The sequence below is a fragment of the Lactuca sativa genome, chromosome 8, assembly GCF_002870075.4.
Source record: "Lactuca sativa cultivar Salinas chromosome 8, Lsat_Salinas_v11, whole genome shotgun sequence".
Lineage (NCBI taxonomy): Eukaryota > Viridiplantae > Streptophyta > Magnoliopsida > Asterales > Asteraceae > Lactuca > Lactuca sativa.
The window spans coordinates 5538794-5558201 of record NC_056630.2 but is presented as its reverse complement, the minus strand read 5'-3'; the positions used below and the strand labels follow the sequence as shown (position 1 = coordinate 5558201).

General features: G+C 33.9%; 2 protein-coding genes across 2 annotated transcripts; one reads left to right on the top strand and one right to left on the bottom strand.

Annotated features, from left to right (window-relative positions):
* Positions 1 to 1786: 1786 nt before the first annotated feature.
* On the bottom strand, positions 1787 to 4234 carry LOC111903387 (protein NTM1-like 9). Its single transcript, XM_023899166.3, has 4 exons — positions 3814 to 4234; positions 3438 to 3721; positions 2209 to 3345; positions 1787 to 2126 (listed from the first exon to the last, which is right to left on the bottom strand). Exons 1-4 carry the CDS (start codon positions 3971 to 3973, stop codon positions 1917 to 1919), a joined length of 1791 nt encoding a protein of 596 aa, XP_023754934.1. The 5' UTR covers positions 3974 to 4234; the 3' UTR covers positions 1787 to 1916.
* A 1887-nt stretch (positions 4235 to 6121) lies between these two features.
* On the top strand, positions 6122 to 18548 carry LOC122195308 (uncharacterized). The gene is made up of 2 exons (XM_042897073.2): positions 6122 to 6341; positions 17618 to 18548. The coding sequence occupies exons 1-2, from the start codon at positions 6122 to 6124 to the stop codon at positions 18529 to 18531; spliced, it is 1134 nt and encodes a 377-aa protein (XP_042753007.2). The 3' UTR covers positions 18532 to 18548.
* The last annotated feature ends 860 nt before the right edge of the window (positions 18549 to 19408 follow it).

Here is a 19408-nt window from a genome sequence, read left to right as displayed (position 1 = left end):
ATATAATCATATTATTCAATATAATGCATGTGTACATCATGCCACTTTTTTTGCTTGAATGATCATGTCGAGACTGAGAGTATCTGCCAACGTCTCTTTAGAACACCAATGGCTCACTCGATATCTTTCCTAGTTGATTCTTGGGTCAAGTTAAACTTTAATCGCTTTTCGTCATTTGGACATGAGAATGATTTCGTAAATGTAGCTAACTCGTGATATATCCATTAGTAAAGTAATACACACACGTGTATGATGTCTCATTTGCTTGAAATGACACATCATATGATTTCTTAAGATATATGTCGTTGAATATCAGCGATTGGTCTAGAACATTGATGTCATTTGTTGGCACCCGATGCACTAAAAAATTGCATGTCATATCTAAAGATCATACGACGCCACTGCTTCTAAAATTATTGTTGGCTACTTTTGATCACCTCACATAAATTGACCGCCCCACACATTAGGGCACATTGACTACCCCCAATACCTATAATCAATACTACTAAGCATTCCAAGGAAGTCATGCTTGTTTTCATGTGTCGGATATAGTTGGTGGATGTCGCTAATCGTAGGCTTGCATAAATAGCAATCGCGATAGAGGATAATCACAAATTTAGCAAACTTGTTTACACTCTCTCCTTTCGTTCGCTCTGACATTCTCAAATACTCATCCCACGAGTCTAGTGTCATGCCGAATGCTACGAATTGCAGCTATACATTTTTGAATTGTGGAGAAACTTTTATGATCTCTCTTACTAATGCTCTGCTGAAAATATGGAAAACGATTTTTTACATCATCAACAATGCGTAAAAATAATATTTTCCTCATCCGAAACCGACATCTAGATTTTTTCGCATACATTGCATTATCGACAAAGTAGTCATTCACAAGTTGGTTATTCCCGACTTCACGATTTCTCCGTAAATGAGGATTTCTAATTTTTGAATGCGACGTCCCCAATAAACTCTGCTTCCCACAACGTCAAACGTATCCGACGAAAAATACATTTTAGAATTTTAATCAAAAGTATATAGAATGGTGGTGTCTTTTTGTGGTTTAAAATGCAGAGAGTTTGTGTTTATTTATAATAGGTAAATTAAAAAAACAAAAAACAAAAAACAAAACAATTTTTTTTGAAAAATGGCTGTTAAAAAACGATAAAGAAGGGAAGGGAGCCAAGTCTCGTGTATGTTTGACGTGCGGTGGACTTATTGCACTTTCCCACCCCAAACGGTGTTATGTCACTGCAGGACCACAATGACACATAGCCACCACAAAGTGCGGTAGGCGGACGCACCCACCAGTTAAAAAAAAGATCAACTCACCAAAAATGTAGATTCAAACCCAAAAATATTAGATATCATATAAAGGGGATAGTAACACAAAAAAAGGGACAACCACAAAATGTTGATAAGAAACATCCAATACCATATTTAACACGAAACATACATACCACGTTTATCATGTAAAGTCATCTAGTATAAAATCCATGATAAGAAATATTCCAATAAGTTTAATACCAATTTGAGAAATGAAAGAAGAATACATAAAAAAAAAAAAAAAAGGAAACAATAATCTTGCCTGTTGATATTCTAAACAAAAACCTAAATAGTTTTCAATCTTTTTTTTTCTTCCGTTCAATCACCATAACAGAAAAGAGATCATTTTTCATACCACCCTACCCAAAACGAATGTCATGTACACCAAAGAACATCTCCGTCTTTGTGTACTAATAGATTTGGAATCACAAAACACATGATTTTAAGAAGAATCAAGAAAAACTGATATAAATAACTTCATATTACCACTGCAAAATCAGTCTTGGTATATAGACATAAACACAAGCCTCTTATCTATATTATCGGTTTTTTCCACTATCTGAACGCTTAAACCTATTTTATCTTATTCACACTCAACCCCCTCTTAAGCATTTCCATAAAGCAACCCCACCTGCACACAACCCCATGACCACCAGCACCTTAGGCATATACAACACCGGAATCGAAGCTAATGAAGTCTTAGCTTTACTGTAGAATGACGATTCCTTCGCCTGAATCACATTGGAACCGGAATCTTGATCCACACTCTTTTCATCTGTTGAAATCTCAGCGGGTTCCTTTGCCTGTGCATGCCAGATTCAAATCAACAATAATACAAATCGATACGAAATTGGAACAAGTGAAAAACAAAATTTGAAAACGTACTTCAGTTACGCTAGATTCTTCTTCACTAGTGTCCAATTTCATCGGCTTTCGAATGAACCCTAGTTGTAGCTTCTTCTGCAAACGGATTCTTCTGCTCGCAGTTCCTTGGAATGGAATACTAGATGACGGAATCGGGTTTTCACGAGTTCTTATTACGATTCCGGTTCCAGAACTGTTTTCATCATCATATGCCACATGATCTTCCTCCATAGCCTCTTTATAATCATCAACCTTGTCCTTGATAGATTGCTCTTCATTAAAACACATATTTGTTGGTTGTTCCTGGTTATAAGAGGGCCTTACACATAGTTTCATGTTAACACGAAGTCTTCTGTTTGCAGTTCCTTGGAATGGGATACCAGGAAGCTTTGCCTTTTTCCAATTCCTTATTATGATTCCCGTTCCAGAGTTGACGTCATTCCCAGATGCCAATGAATTGCCATTGTTGCTGCATAGTTCGTGTTCTTCCTTGACAAAACTCTTAACTTGGTCTTCAACTGGAGAGAACCAGATGATATTTTCATCAGGATAATTGCCTTGCAATTCATGTCCCATGTGACATGGCGTCCTGCTGTCCTGCACATATGGTCCATTACCATTTGCATCGTGGCCCATTTTGCCCTTTAACTCGCCAATAGATTCAGGCTCTTTAAAACGAGCCGTTTCCATAGAAGCTTGAGCAGGGCAAGCATCCTTATAACTGGTATCCTCCAAAGGAAAACGATCTGGTTCAACTAAGACATTATCCAAAAACTCCATGATATCTTTCGCATTTGTCCCATACTGATATTGCATAGGGTTGTCAATTGAAGGGTTACCCAGGTATGAAGATCCAAACTCTACATGCATCTGAGAATGCAAAGGGGAAAAGATCTTTGAATCCAAATGCTCCGGTATAGGATCACAAAGGCCTTGTAAATCAAGATAACCGAGAGGGTCAACATTTGCTTCATCAGTATCTCCGATTTGACCAGTCAACATCGGAGTGACAGGGTCTGAAGGAGGATCCTCGGTGGAAGACTTCACAAGGGAAGGGGAAGAAGCAGTGTTCTGATCAACATCAATGAACTTTGGACTCCCAGGATCGTCATCTTTGCCATCATGTTTCCTGAACAAACGACAAAGCACAAAAGGGCTCTGCAAATAGCAAATCAAAACACGAGTATTTGTAAAAACATGAAGAAGAATTAATGGCCATTTCAAAACCTAAAGAGTTCACACTCACAGACCTGTCCAGAATGAGTACCATCGAGTTCCTTTTCTGTAGCACAGTATTCATGGATCACCCAATGAGTCCTCTCCCCTTTTGGAGCACGACCAAGATAAAAAACAAGCGTCTTCTTCTTTCCAATCACACGACTCCCCCTGGAAGTCTTAATCGTCCTATCTTTCCCGGTAGCCTTCCAGTACCCAGCTATTGTTGCCCGATTCAATCGCTGCCCGTTCTGATACTTACGATCCTTGGGGCAGAAGAAGAACCATTCATTGTCAATTGATTCAATAACCGATAAATCTGTAAAAAGTTACAGTTCAAACATAATGTCAGCTTATCGCCAAATGACCGATATCAAAGAGAAAATACACGAAATTTACAAAAGGGTATACCGGGTAAGTCCCAAGGTTCTTTCTTGCAAACGTCGATTTCCCGAATACAAGTTACGTCGTCGTCGTAACCATTGATCTTTAACCGCAGGTAGTGATTGATCAATTCTTCATCTGTCGGACGGAACCGGTAGCCCACCGGAAGAGCTGGCAAAACATCCATTATATTGCAGTAATCGAGCACTAAACCCTAGGATTTTGATGGAGAAGATGGTATAGAAGATTGGTAGAGCTTTTCTTTTCGAGCACCGGCGTTATTAATCAATCTGTGAACCTCGGATTTATCATCAAAACAAAGTGAAAGTGTTTGCAAGAGACAGTGCCCCGCCGTTTTGATCGATGTATATTCCCGATACCCATTTTAGGCATAAATATGAATATTATTTCGGTAATGCCATTGGGTTCTAAAGGGTTGTAGTTGGTGCTGAGGGATGATAGTTTTAAGAAGTGGTATAAAAAGTGAAAATATGAGAAGAACAGGGGTAGAATCGGAAGAGGAAATGCTAAATCTTAATAGCGAAGTTAAAGTCAAAAACGAATCAGAGTATGACACGTAGTCGAGTGTTGACGTGTGCTGTTACGCTATAGAATGACGCTAAGTTTGTTTTGGGGTTAAAATATAATAAGTGCAACTTGTGGGTTTTAATTATTAAATATTTCAAAAGGAAATCTACGTTCCCATTTATCGCACATCTCCCCCACGATCTAGTTACTTACTAATCGTTTTGTTTTCTAATGTATTGTCCGTTTCAAAAAAAAAAAAAAAAAAAGCACATGACGCCTTTTTATTTCCAAAATCAAAATCAGCAAGGCGTAAAAGAATTGAAGGAGGATTATTTATGTTTGTACGACCTTTTACATTTATATTTGTTTGTTTAATAAATTATATTAGTTGTGTTTGTTATGAGTTAAATGAACATAAATAAGCAAGCTCTTAAGTGATAGCCTTTTCAATATTTAGTGGTCCCATAATTATATCAAGTAATAAAAAAAAAACTATCACGAGTGATAGCATTTTTAATATATAGTGGGTCACATAGCTATATCAACCAATAAAAAAAACTAAGGCCACGTTTGATAGTTGCTGATTGAAAAAGTACTGACTGAAAAATATCTGTCTCAGTAAGAAATTATGATTGGGCAAGAAATCATGTTGTTTGATTGAACGTGCTGACTGATGCCAAATAACTATTTTATCCTGATGTACTATTTGTTTTTATGCAATATAACAATAATAATAATAATAATAATAATAATAATTATTATTATTATTATAATAAAAATAATAAAGATGATGATGATGATGATGATAATAATAATAATAATAATAACGATGATGATAACAATAATTATAATAATAGTAATAATAACCATCGTTACATATTATATAAAATATTTGAGCAAATATAACAAAAAAGTTTTCTACATAGTGGAAAAGATGTGACTTTGTAAATATAAGGTCATGTGTTCTATTCCCACTGCCCTCTTTTAATTTGTTGTGCACCGAACGAATGTTTGATTTGACTCGGTCAGATGCAAATCAAAAAGGGCCTAAACCAATTCCTAATTTAAACATTTTGGTATATATATATATAGAAGATATTTAAGTTTTTTATTTGGTTGATGTGGCATGATATTTTATCGAGTTGGCATCAAAAAGCTTAGATTTTTTTTTAATTGTGGATGCTCTTACACGATTTATATTCTTGTCCTATACCATAACCTTAACAACTCTATACAGTAGAAAGAAGTAAGAACTACCCTATTGGCCTATTAACAAACATATGACATATCTCAAAATTTTCACAAATATTTACAACTCATACTTAAGCAACATTGTTTATGAGTCGTAATTTTTTTAGAATAACATATCACCTCAAAGTTAAAAATTGTAAGATTCGAAAAAACAAGACTCATTTTGAAATGCATAAATACGTACACAAATGATCGCCGTTAAATCGCCTTGATCTGTTTATTATCAAATAATTAAGTTATATTGTTTAAGAGTTAGTAATTATGTAACAAACTATTTTCATAATTTCATATACTGATTTTAAAATATACCAAAACAGTTTAAATTGGATAGGATTGTACTTATTGTAGTTGCAAATGGCTGGGGGGTTTGCCTATGTATCAGGGAATCCACAAACACATCTCATCATTAATTACACACAAACACAAAGGCTCCAATTCATGCATACCTTGCCCTGCATCTTTTGTGTTTATATATAAATATAACACACAAACACACACATACCATAATGGTCCATTCCACCCACCCACCTCACCTAACCAACTTAATTCCATGAGAATGGATCATGAGGAACTGAGCAACAACTTAAAGAAGAAGAGAAGGGAGAGAGTGAGTTTTTCAGCAAGTTTGCCGGAGGATATTCATGGGGTGTTTGCAGACAGTGATTGTGCAGTTAAGTACTCTTCTGATCCATTCCACGACATTAGAAAATCGATAGTAAAGATGATTCAGTACGTTAAAGTTCAAGATTGGAATGATATTGAGGAGTTGATCTATTGTTATATCGCTCTCAACTCCCCAGATGTTCATATCTACATTACAGAGGCTTTCCTCAGCTTATCCACTCCAAGATTCACCAAACGTCGCAACTGACACTAATCGGTGTTAGTGGTGTGGTTTCTTTATTTCTGAATTTATATATTTCTTCTTGCTTTTTGCAAGTTAAACTTAAAAGAAGGCTAGCTAGCTATAGCCATCATGTACTTGAAGTCTTTATATATTAGTTTGGGTCGGACCAGCTGCCACACCAATATCATCTTTTGCCATTATCTTCTATAAGAATGCTATATCAATATTCTTTTAAAATTGGTCTTCAGTCAACAACTACTTTATACATCTTTTTAATAGTGTAAAGTTTCAAAATAATCATTAGGAAATTAATATGAACACATCAGTTTGTTATTTAACTAATAAAATATGTATATACATGTAGTTAATGTTTTTTTTACGATTTGATGATAACAAAAAATTTACAATAAGATGTTTTTAATATAAATATATAATTATATTTTATAGATAAATCAATATCATTAATAACTATACATATCATAGGCAAACATAAGTTATACGACTATCTACTTTAATAAATGAATGTTTTTTTTGTTACATGTCACATTCTTATTCAATTTGTCAAATGTCATTTTGTGGTTATTTTGAATTAATTTTTTTCCATATGTCATTTTATGTGTTTTTCTATTTTATTAAATTTCATATAATATTTTAATATAATAATTGCAATAAATATAGTAATAAATGAATATCAATTTCATTAATAAACTTACTTTTTAATTTCAAAATTTTTAAATTAAAGCTTATTAGTTTCTTTTGTTTATTTATTTAAATTATTTGTTTAAATTTAAAAGATAAAAAACATTTTAATTATAATAATTCATTTTTTTTCTTATAAATTCAAAGTTCTTAAATATTTGAGTTTAAAAAAAATTAACCCATATAATGCATGGGTCACACAACTAGTTTCAAAGTATACAAACATTTTATATCATTAACATATATATATATATATATATATATATATATATATATATATATATATATATATATATATATATATAGGGTTAAGTTCATATGAGACCATAATATTTTGTGAGACATGGGGACCTATTTATGTCCCTTGATAAAAAAAAATAATCTAAGGTTGAGATCAAAACATACAATCTGATAAGAGGCGGTATCAATTTTGAAAATTTATCAAAGTTTAGGATTAATTCGATGACACGAAGGGGTAAAATGGGAATTGTGTACTCCAGTGGATGATATTTGATCAATTCACGTTCAGAAGTTTGTTCATCGTTCTCGCCCAAATTTTCTCAATCCAAATTTCCTCTCAATCTTATTCCCACCATCTTCCAGAAAAAAATTGCATTTATTTACTTATCAAAGGGTGTAATTAGATGGAATAATCTTAAAAAATCAGTCGATAAAACCCTAGCTTCTTGTTCGATTGGAAGGTATCAAAACCCTAGAAATTGCAATAATCAAATAGATTTCAAGCTTCGGTACACCAATTTGAAGGTTTTTTGTGTTTAATCGAGCATCCATCATGGCTCGTTCTGCTAAAATTGATTCTAATTCTAGCTCTGGTTTGTGTGATGATTCGTCAGAAGTAGTTGATTCTCAATCAAAGGCTTCAGATCTAAGTTTTCATACAAAAAACTTCCCCTGATGACTTAATAAGATGACCTGATATTAAATATGTATAATACGGGTTGATATGTTAGTATTCAAGATACTCTTATATAATTCTGATTTGTATATGATTTTTATTTATATTAATCTATAGATTATCAATTTAATTTTTTCATTTGGTATTTAATTAAATCTCTTGTATGTTACAAAGCCTTTGAATGTTACTAATATTTGATGTTTGTAGTTAATTTAAGTTAGTTTGTTTCATATTCATCACAACAAAACACTAAATGATCACAAAAATGGCTCATTCTACACAATCAGATTCTGATTATATACATGATGAATCTCCACTTTGCAAAACATGAACATTTATAATTCCAATAAAGTCTATATATTTTGGAATGTTTTATGTGGTATGCTAATTCTTATATGAAGTATAATGTATGTTTTAGTTGAATACTATGTATGTTTTGAATTGATATTTATTTTATATATTCTTGATTGTTATTATGTTATACACTTTGCAAAACATGAACATTTATAATTCCAATAAAGTCTATATATTTTGGAATGTTTTATGTGGTATGCTAATTCTTATATGAAGTATAATGTATGTTTTAGTTGAATACTATGTATGTTTTGGATTGATATTTATTTTATATATTCTTGATTGTTATTATGTTATATTTTAACTATTCTAATTATTATAACGTATGTTCTAGTAAAATATTCTATATATTTTGAAATGTTATTACATGATATCTTGTTAGTCTATGAATTGAAATGTGTTCTTTAATATAATATTATATATATTATGCTTGCTATTATGTGTTGTTGTAAAAAAATCAAAACCCTAGAAAATAGAATCACCAAGCTCAATTTTCATCTACTTCCGAATCAACACGTTTTTCATGATTATAATTTGTTTCAGATTTCATCACGATAAACACTAAATCGGTCATAGAAATGTTTCATTCTATAGATTCATTTTCAGATTATACACCTGATCATTCTCCAATTCACAAAACAAGTATTGATTTTTTCTGTAGTTATTTTGATTTATAAATCCACAACAATTCAAGCATTTGTATTCTACATGCTCTTGAGTTATCCTTGATTTTGATTCTGATTATTCAACGATTATGATTTATGAAGCATTTTTTATGAAATTATGTACTCTAGCTACATTTAACAATGAATTTATAACATCATATAATTTTGTTTCTAGATTTTCTAAGATGTTACAGGTGTTTGGACTATAATTTAATCTGATATGTTATTGTTATTTTGCTTATTAGTTGAATATTCCAGAAAAAGTTTAATAAATTAATGTTTCATAAGTTGATACTCTACGTATTCTGATATGATTTCATATGTCAGTTCATAACTTTATGTTATTATATGATATAGTGTTTTATAACATTGAAGTCTAATTGTTTACGATTTCTTTAGAGTTTATTGTAAGTCCCTAATTTGTCTGTGTATCAGTCAGATCCGTTTGATGGTGCGGAATCCCAATCAAACGGATGATGTCAGATAAAATAGAAGAGAAGGAGAAGAAGAATAATATGAATCTTCAATGTATTGAATAGATCGGAATGATGCTCCTTTACATGAGATTCACACACACATACATAAGCTCCCGTTTCTCTCTATTCAGTTCATCAATCTCTACTCCTCACCCTAACACCTATATATATACTAGGGAACATGGGTCGGATAACATGGGCCGTAAATGGGTTTACGGCCGTAAGGTGTTTACGGCCGTAAACTCAACCGTAAACATGACCGTAAACTCCAAAAATATTACAGAAAAATATAATTGCCCAGAAAAGCAAAGTATAAACCATATTTTTGACCCAACAATCTCCCCTTTGGTTTATAGCCTTCTTTTCTTAATTGACCCAACAATCTCCCCTTAAAAAGTAGTTGGCTTTTCTTGTTAATCTTCAATGGGAGCTTTGGCTTCAGCTTTAATCTTCGATGACTTCACGGCTTCAAGATGAACTTGATGAATCTTCAATAAATGACTTCATCTTGATCAGTTGGCAATTTCTTCAGAATTTGACATTGAACGCACGTTGGGTGAGGAGGCTTCTTGTACTGATTCTTGAAAGATGTCGCTTTCAGCTTGAGAATCTTCAGAGAGAACAAATCTTCTAGATCACTTCAGCAGGTACAACAATAGCAGCAGACTGATTGAGGAGGCTTCAATGCAATCCGTCATATAATCTTCAATTTCTGCTTCACCTTGCTTCTGGGGTTGAAAGATTGAATTTGAAAGAATAATCTTCATTTCTTGCTCCTTCGAATGAGAATTCTTCGATGCTCACGGACGAGGCTTTGGCTCAGAAATCTTCAATACAAACTCCATGAGTCTTATCTATACCTGAAATCACTTTTCAAGACAAAACAAAACTAAAAGAAAACTTAGCACACAAATTAAAATAGAAACAAAAATATTTTTGGATTTTTGATTTTTCTGAACAAGAAATAAAACAGAAATAACATTATTTTTGAATTTTTAATTTTTCTGATTTTTCTTTGATTTTTGAATTTTTTTTATTTTCATTATTTTTAATTTTTAATTCTCCCATAATATTTAAATTAGAAGAAACTATGACAAATTTAACAAAAATAAAAATGATATCTAACTTTAAGAGTGATTTGTGATCAAAGTTTTTAGACAGCTTTTATCCACCTGTCGGTATCTTCCATATTCACATCTTTGTCTGGTCGATCGTCGGTATTGTGGTCCACTTAAACACAAAAAATTTGTGACGGATTTAGGACATACTATTTGTTACAAGACATGATGAACTTAAAAACCTAAAATTTATATCTGATCCTAATTTCTTAGATACTATATCTTAAGGTCCATTCATCTGACGACGACCAGGGATATTGTTGTCCACCTAAATTGAGCAACGAGATCTATAGACAATCTTTGAATGTTCAATTTTAATTGTACTGGAACATGTTTCCTGCTTCCTGATATGCCCCAGCCATCAAGAACTTCCAGAGTACTCCTTACACCGGGTGAGCAGACAACCATTCAGAGAGAGGATAGATTCGGAATTCTATTACTTGTTACTTCAAAGGAGTTGAGAAGTAGAAGGTTGCATATGCTGTGTACCAGGTCGGATTAGAAGTCACGCAAAGGAGACAGCATATGGCTAACAGATAAGAAGTATTTTACATATATAGCCTGCAGAGAAATAGAGTTGCATATGTTGTGTACCAGGTCAGATTGGAAGTCACGCAAAGGAGACAACGTATGACTAACAGACAGAAAGAAAGAAAATGTTATTCTACATACCTAATTTATCGGAATTTACCAGTCGCCCCATCCAACCGGAATTAAGGACAGAATCCGCACATCGAGGAAAAGTTAAACCACGGTTCCAAGTACGGGTTAAATTAATGTGACGAGTAGATTCCCATATATATCTCCCTGCTTAACCTATCCGAGTGTCGTATTGTCAGGCTGAACGGATCTAACTAGGTCAAGATTTGTCAAGTCTATAAATTTCCTAAGTTCAATTCTGCCTAGTCATGTATATTTAAAATTTTTCGTGCCTACCGACGCATCAAACCAAGGCATAGACCCTTCAACTTTGGGTATGTTACGCGGACTCAGGTTGCCTGTTATCACTAGATAATATCACTTCTCAAAATATCTCCTACAAGCACATTTCATTTACACCATATATATATATATATATATATATATATATATATATATATATATATATATATATATATTATAAATTTTCTAATTTTTGTTTTGTTTTTATTTCTCCCCCCTAAATTTGTGCATAGGAGAGAAACGAAAGTAAATGCGCAAATTTAAACTATCCTAAAACAAAAATTAGTCTTTAAAGTGAATCAGCTTAAGAAAAACTCCGTAGTATAGAGAAGAAAACGCAAACCGTAATTCACCGATTGAATATGCATTCAGAAGGTCTGAGAACAGCAAGCATAATCTCAGAACACATCCGAAAATTCTTCATGTTATTAAGCACTAACCCCATTTGTGATCTCTTCCTTTCTTCCTTTCCCGCAAAAGGACACATACTCTCAACAAAGGTCTGAATGTTGTACAGTTGAGAGATGTCCCCAATCATATGCCAGGAGCAGCCACCACCAACAAAACGAAGTCTGATGATATGCCTCCATAACTGCTCCAGCACAGAGCGGGATCAGTTGGTCTTTGGAACCCAATCCATTTTGAAACTGGGTCGACCTTTGTCATCAACGCAAGGTACTTTCTCCCATTACATGTCCTATTTATCACAAACAGAAGATATAGAAATATTAGAATCGTTAGAAGATTTGGGAGATTGAGCCTTCGAGACCCATTTGTAGTTGGGTTTAACCCATTTCTTTTTCAATCTGATGGGTGGCTCAGTGCTTCCTTTTGATCTTGATGTCAGCCGTTGAGATGACTTTGACCTAACCGGTCTTTGTTTTACCGGATCATCTCTTGGATTGGGCTTGTTGGCTGACATTTCCTTCTTGCCCTTGGGATTCGGATGCTTGGCCTTGGGAGTTGAATTCTTGGCCTTTTAGGTTTGATTCTTGGCCTTCTGTGCGTTCCATTCATCAATGTCTGAACGTGACCTGGAAGGGTTTCTTTTGAAGTATCTCCCACTTGGCGCGTTTTTTCATCCTTGTGCATAGTAGGGAACGTATGCACGATTAGGACAATTTCTGGCAATGTGTCCAGGTGTTCCACAGTGAAAACAAGTCTTTTTCTTCACTGTGAAGTTATTTATTCCTGCCCCTGGTGGCATATCCTTGCCTTGTCTCTTATTGATCCTAGATGCACACTTGCAATAGGCACTCTTTTGCGCTGGAATTAGAGGCCTATATTTCTCAACGACAGGTTTGTTAGGAGCAACAGAATTCGAAGCAACAGATTATGAGTTCAAAGAGTCATTGGTTTGTTCAGTAGTGCTCTCCTTGCTCTCATCTTCTATTACTTTACCTACACATGAAGTAGAAACATTAGTATTTTCAACATTAATAACTCCTCCTGACACAAATCCAGCTGGTTTGTCATATCTAAGATGTGCCTCCCTGTCAATTTCTTCCTGTGTCATAGGGATGGATGTGTAGTTATCATTGAAATGTGGAGGAACACTATCATACCCTAGACCCTTGTTTTGATTTTCTTTGAATTTTAAGTGGGTTTCATACAAGGACTCAACTGTATGACTCGACGCAGTATAATTTTTAAAACTAACATCTATTTTTCCACACTTAATTTTTAAAGCGTCAAGTTCTTCAGTTACAACAGTAAGTTGTCTCTTAATATAGTCATAATTTTCACACTTGCTGCTATACTCTTCCTGAAGCTTCCTAAAGTCCTTGGTTTTTGCTTCTAATTCAGCCTTCAGGGGTTTCTGTCGTTTCCTGAGTTGATATCCTTCATATCTCATGTCCTCAACTACTCTTTTTAATAAATCAATTTGTCCCCGAAGAAATTTAATCGTATCTTCACTAGATAGTGTACATGAAACTTCACATGATTGAGAATCTGAAACTTCATTGACCGAGATGTTTGCAAAACTCATTGTATTTCCATACTTCAAAGCATCAAGCTCTTCAAGTACATCGGCAAGACTAAGACGATTGAGATCTTTTGTCTTCTTGATGATAGCCACGTCCATATCCCACGATTTTGGAAGTGAATTCAATAGCTTTTTGTTTATCTCATATTTAGACAAGAATATCCCAGCTATATTCATCTCGGTAATAAGTGTAGTAAATCGCTGCAACTGAGTTTTGAGGGTTTCTCCAGGGATATAATCGAAAATGTTGAAATTTTGTCTTAACATATCCTAACGACTCTCTTTCATGTTTTCTACTCTCTCGTAGACCTTAAAATCAATTAAAAAGCACAACTAAAAACCAAAATCAAACTTAAAAGTCAAACCCTTTGATTATAAACCTCAAAAGTCAACCTTAAAAGTCAAATTTAAAAAGTTAAACTCAAAAGTCAAATATGAAAAGTCAAACTTAAAAGTCAAACCGAAAAACTAAATTTGAAAATTTAAAAATTAAACAAAAAAGCCAAAGTTTAAAGTCAAAGGTCAACATTGGAAATCAAATTCAAAATTTAAGGTCAAAAGTTAACAAAAATAAATAAAAGTCAAAAATTAAAATATAATTTATTTATTAATTTTAATTTAATTTATTTATTATTATTATTTTTAATTTTATTATTATTATTATTATTATTATTATTATTTATTTTGGATGAAAAAGAAATTTAAAATTAAAAGGAATTGAGTTTTGGGTTAAAAATGTAAAAAATGCGAAATTGGAACCGAAAATGACGCTTTATGAATTAAATTCGGAAGGAGGATGTCATCTAGCAATGTGGTCGAGTTGGTAAGGCGCTTGGCTGAATTGGCTGGAGACCCGGGTTTGATCCCCGGCACCTCCTAAATCTCGTATGTCTCTTCCTTTTTTTAATAGACGCTGCGAAGACACCTGCTGCTTGCGAGGACGAGGTGCGACGCGCGATGCGAGGATCTGGTGCGAATCGGAAACCGCGAGGCCTATAATCTCGGATCGTGAATTCAGAAGCCGTAAGCTCCGAGGCCGCAAGCTCGGACCCTGAACACCGACCGCAAACACTTCGGAAACCCTAGCTGCTGGCCGCCACCCCCTCGCTGATTACGATCAAAAACACCGATTTTTCGACTTTAAAGCTCCAAAACTCGATCAAAAACCTTTTTTTATGAAAAACAAGAAGAACAAACCCCCTTTATGTTTGCGAGATCTATCCAAAAATGCAAAAATATTTCGAAAATAAGATCAAATAATGCCCCAAATCTGACAAAATTGACTGATACAACCAAGCTCTGATACCAATTGTAAGTCTCTAATTTGTCTGTGTATCAGTCAGATCCGTTTGATGGTGCGGAATCCCAATCAAACGGATGATGTCAGATAAAATAGAAGAGAAGGAGAAGAAGAATAATATGAATCTTCAATGTATTGAATAGATTGGAATGATGCTCCTTTACATGAGATTCACACACACATACATAAGCTCTCGTTTCTCTCTATTCAGTTCATCAATCTCTACTCCTCACCCTAACACCTATATATATACTAGGGAACATGGGCCGGATAACATGGGCCGTAAATGGGTTTACGGACGTAAACTCAACCGTAAACATGACCGTAAACTCCAAAAATATTACAGAAAAATATAATTGTCCAGAAAAGCAAAGTATAAACCATATTTTGACCAAACATTTATGATATAGGTTTATTGTATATAGGTTTAGGGGATCGTTAAAAAAACATTTAAATAATTATAACGACTTTAATAAATCTTGAAAATTACAAAGTGACATTTAATCAATGTTATAAAAACCGGTTCAACCAGTCGATCGAACCGGTTGGACCGGGAACTGAGGGAAAGAGCAGTTCAACTATCACCGATTTTACGTTGATTTCTGAAGCAGATTGAACCAGCCGGTTTTTAGAAAAACCCGGTTGAACCGATCAAAATAAACCGGTTGAACCAATTAATCCAAATAAAAACATAGAGAAAATAACCATTTACATGATAAAATTTAGTGATTTTTTTTTTCAAATCTATCTAGCTTTCTCTAAATAAAAACATATGGTAAATGTCATAAAGTTTTTTGATGTATTAGTATTCATCTAAAACTATATTTTTTTTAGTATTATAGTTTATTTTCTTTTTAACGTATATGGATTGATGTAAAACACTAAAATTTATAATTATGTGTTATTTTAATGTATTTGAATTGATCTACAATTTATTATATATATATATATATATATATATATATATATATATATATATATATATATATATAATATTTGAACTTGTAAACTTCAAATTCATGATTTATATATGTATGCATGAATAAACCGATCACCATACCAGTTAAACTAAAAACCCGGTTTTTAAAACATTACATTTAATAGATTTTTAATTAGCCTCAACTTGTATTCTTTGGAGTTCGTCAACTTTTAGAAAAAATTCTTGCCTTTTTTTGCAACTAACAATAACTCCAATCATTCTCTATTTATCATCACTTTTGTGTTTTGGAGGCCTAAGTATCCTCCATCCAACCTTTAAATTTAAAATCATTTTTGTGTTACTTATTTTTAACACTAAATAAGGTAAAATATAAAGACCTCTAAAAAAAACATCATTTATCATTTTAAAGGTTGGTTGGAGTTGAATAAAAAAAAGTTCACTATTTTTGTTATTTTTTGTTATGTTATTACTTAACGGAGAAAATCTAAGACAAAATTGCAAGAGTGGTCCCTGTGGTATGTCGAAAATTGTCATTTTGGGCCAAACAGGTTTTGACTAGCACAAATGGTCAAAAAGTTTCCATTTTGTTGCTAGTTTGGTCCATTCTACTTTAATTTTTTTTATAAAATAATGATTTTGCCATTTTTATTTTCTTTTTTCATTTTTTATTACAAAAATAAAAGAAGAAAAGAAAAAAGAAAAAAAATATCATTTCTCTCTCTCATGGTTTTGCTAAGGGTCTCGTCATGGGTTTAAACAACCCTAACTTCGTCGAGCAGTACATCACAAGTGTCTCCGCCTCGATTTCTAGTAGCGAAACACCCATCTGAAAACCCTAGCCGTCAAGAAACCCTAACTTCAGATCTCGATCTCCTTTCTCTCGTTGTAGGCTGTCGAGGTTCAAAGGGAGGGCATCAACGATCGAAGCTGGTGTTTGGGGAAATGCTACCTGATCGGAGGAGGCGGAGGGACAACCTAGTCTGGTGATAGTCGCCGATTTCTTCTTCTTTTGTTAGTGGTTAGCAAGAAAAGAGAGAGAGAGAGAGAGAGAGAGAGAGAGAGAGAGAGAGAGAGGGTATTTTTCTTTTATTTTTTATTTTCTTCTTTTATTTTTGTAATACAAAAATGAAAAAAAGAAAATACAGAGGGGAAAATCATCATTTTATAAAAAAATTAAAATAAAATAGACCAAACTAACAAGTCAAAACCTCTTTTGCCCAAAATATCAATTTTATCGATTTTTGAGCGTAATACATAACCATTCTTACAATTTTGTCAAAATCTAATAAGTGGACTAAAATTGTTAATAACACAACCCTAAATTAGATTCATCTCTGTCACCGTCCGCTCGTCCGTGCATTTTCTGTGCTCGACCTCTTCTGCTCTCCGGCGCCTCACTGCCCTCAGCTATTCTCCGGTGTCGCTCTACTGTTCTCTACTCCGCCTCCTCCATATACAACGCTAAATCGCTAGAATCGGCAGCTTCGTCCGTCAGGCCAGTTTTTTATTCTCTCGCCATATATACGACCCACTCACTAAATACGCGAAGAGAATCAGGCGGAAACAACGTTTTCTTCCAGCCAATTTTCGTTTTGTACCACCATTAACGAGGTACGTAAAAACACTTATTGTTTTTGCTCGAAATGAGTTAATATTATATATGCATGCTACCTGTTTGATGAAAGTCGCCAATGAACAATTTTTTATCTATGGAACTGTTTCTAGACGTGGTTTTGATATGGAAATTGAACTTGGGGTTTCATAACTCTAACTCAGGCAACAGCAGCAAGCATTTCGGATTTCATGAGTCACATCTCCAATCTCGAAGTCTCAATTCATTGTCACGGTTGCTCACATCGTGGCTGTTTTACACTTGCATCGCACAACACGAAATCAATATCGAATTGCCACCAAATCTTTATGTACCTCAAGTCATCTTATTCTTGAATCCACCAGTCTTAAACACCGGTTCAAAAACTGGCAAGAAGAAAGAAAGTATAAGCTAACAGCAAGCACTTTTGCACAAGCTATCGGCTTTTGGCCCAACAGAAGAGTCCAACTCTGGCTAGAAAAGATAGGTGCTGTTGAACCCTTCACAGGAAACCTCTCCACTTGTTGGAAAAACATCAAAGAAAAGGAAGCCCTCGAAAGGTACAAAAATATAACCGGGAATGCCAATTCCGTTTTCTTTCCTGATTTCCATGTTAGCCGGAATTTGAATTCCGATGGGGACCGGAATCGGAATTGGCTTGCAGCATCTCCTGATGGGGTAATCGACAAGATGGTTTATGGGTTGCCTTGCCGAGGGGTGTTAGAAATAAAATGTCCATTTTATAAGGGTAATATGAGAAAAGGTTTCCCATGGTCACAAGTTCCATACAATTATATTCCACAAGCTCAAGGATTGATGGAGATTTTGGACCGTGATTGGATGGATTTTTATGTGTGGACTCCAAAAGGGAGTAGTTTAATTAGGATAGACAGGGATTTAGAATATTGGAATGTGTTACAGATGGCATTATCGGATTTTTGGTGGTGTCATGTTGAGCCTGCTAGAGAGATTTATAGTAATTATGTTGTGAAAGATCCTTTGATTGAGTTGAAAAGCTTATGCCCAGAGCCTAAGCACGAGTTATGTAGTTATATTGTTGAAGAAAGTAAACGTGTTGTTGGGAACTCTAGATTGTTGATGCGTGAAATTAATGGAATACGAATAGACTGATGCACTACTACTCAACATATACCATTTGTAGCAAGTTTTTTGAATAATTTATCCTTTTTTTTCTTATTTGTTATTGGTTGGTGTTCATCTATCTGAATTATGTCTGCATTGCACTGGATAGATGCAACTTAACTCACCAAGTTAGCCAGCAGCTCAAGTTGCATGAAGCCAAGCTGCCTAAAATTGTAATTTTCATTGATTAAATTCTGTATAATCCATATACATATAGGGTGGAAATATTAATCATGGAAAGTGAACTCAAATGATCCATCAAATATCTAGTAGCAACTATTTAGCTGTGAAATTCGTGACAGCCTTATGGAGGAAAAACAAAAACAGAATCTTATGTCCAGTTCATCTTCACATGTAACATGGTCGCCAGATTAGCTAGGATTAGAAGCAATTTCATACATCATTTACCACATTCCATGTCATGTCCGTTCATTTTTCACTTTGCGAGTTGTTACCATTTCTAGAAATCTGAAATGAATTTAAGAACTGAATCAAGTAAATTAACGAATGACGAAAGTGATTTTTGGGAATTTGAAGTGTCATAACTTAGGGAGTCTCATTGTCTTCTTCAATGTAATTTGTAGTCAAGTTTGAGAGCTTGCTGAAACTTTGTTAAGAAATTAAACTTAATCAAGGACTGCAGTTTCAAGTTTTACCATGTGAATGGAATCAACCGTGTAATACAATGGATACGCAACTTTCATTCCATGAGATAGGAACAATATGAAAGATGCAACAAAACCTCGCATATCTTGATCCTTGAAGAACAACTAATGGGTTCTTTTAATAGAATGATAGAATGATACATGACATTAAAATGAATTGTTATCTACAGATACAACGAATGGTAAAACTAATGAATACG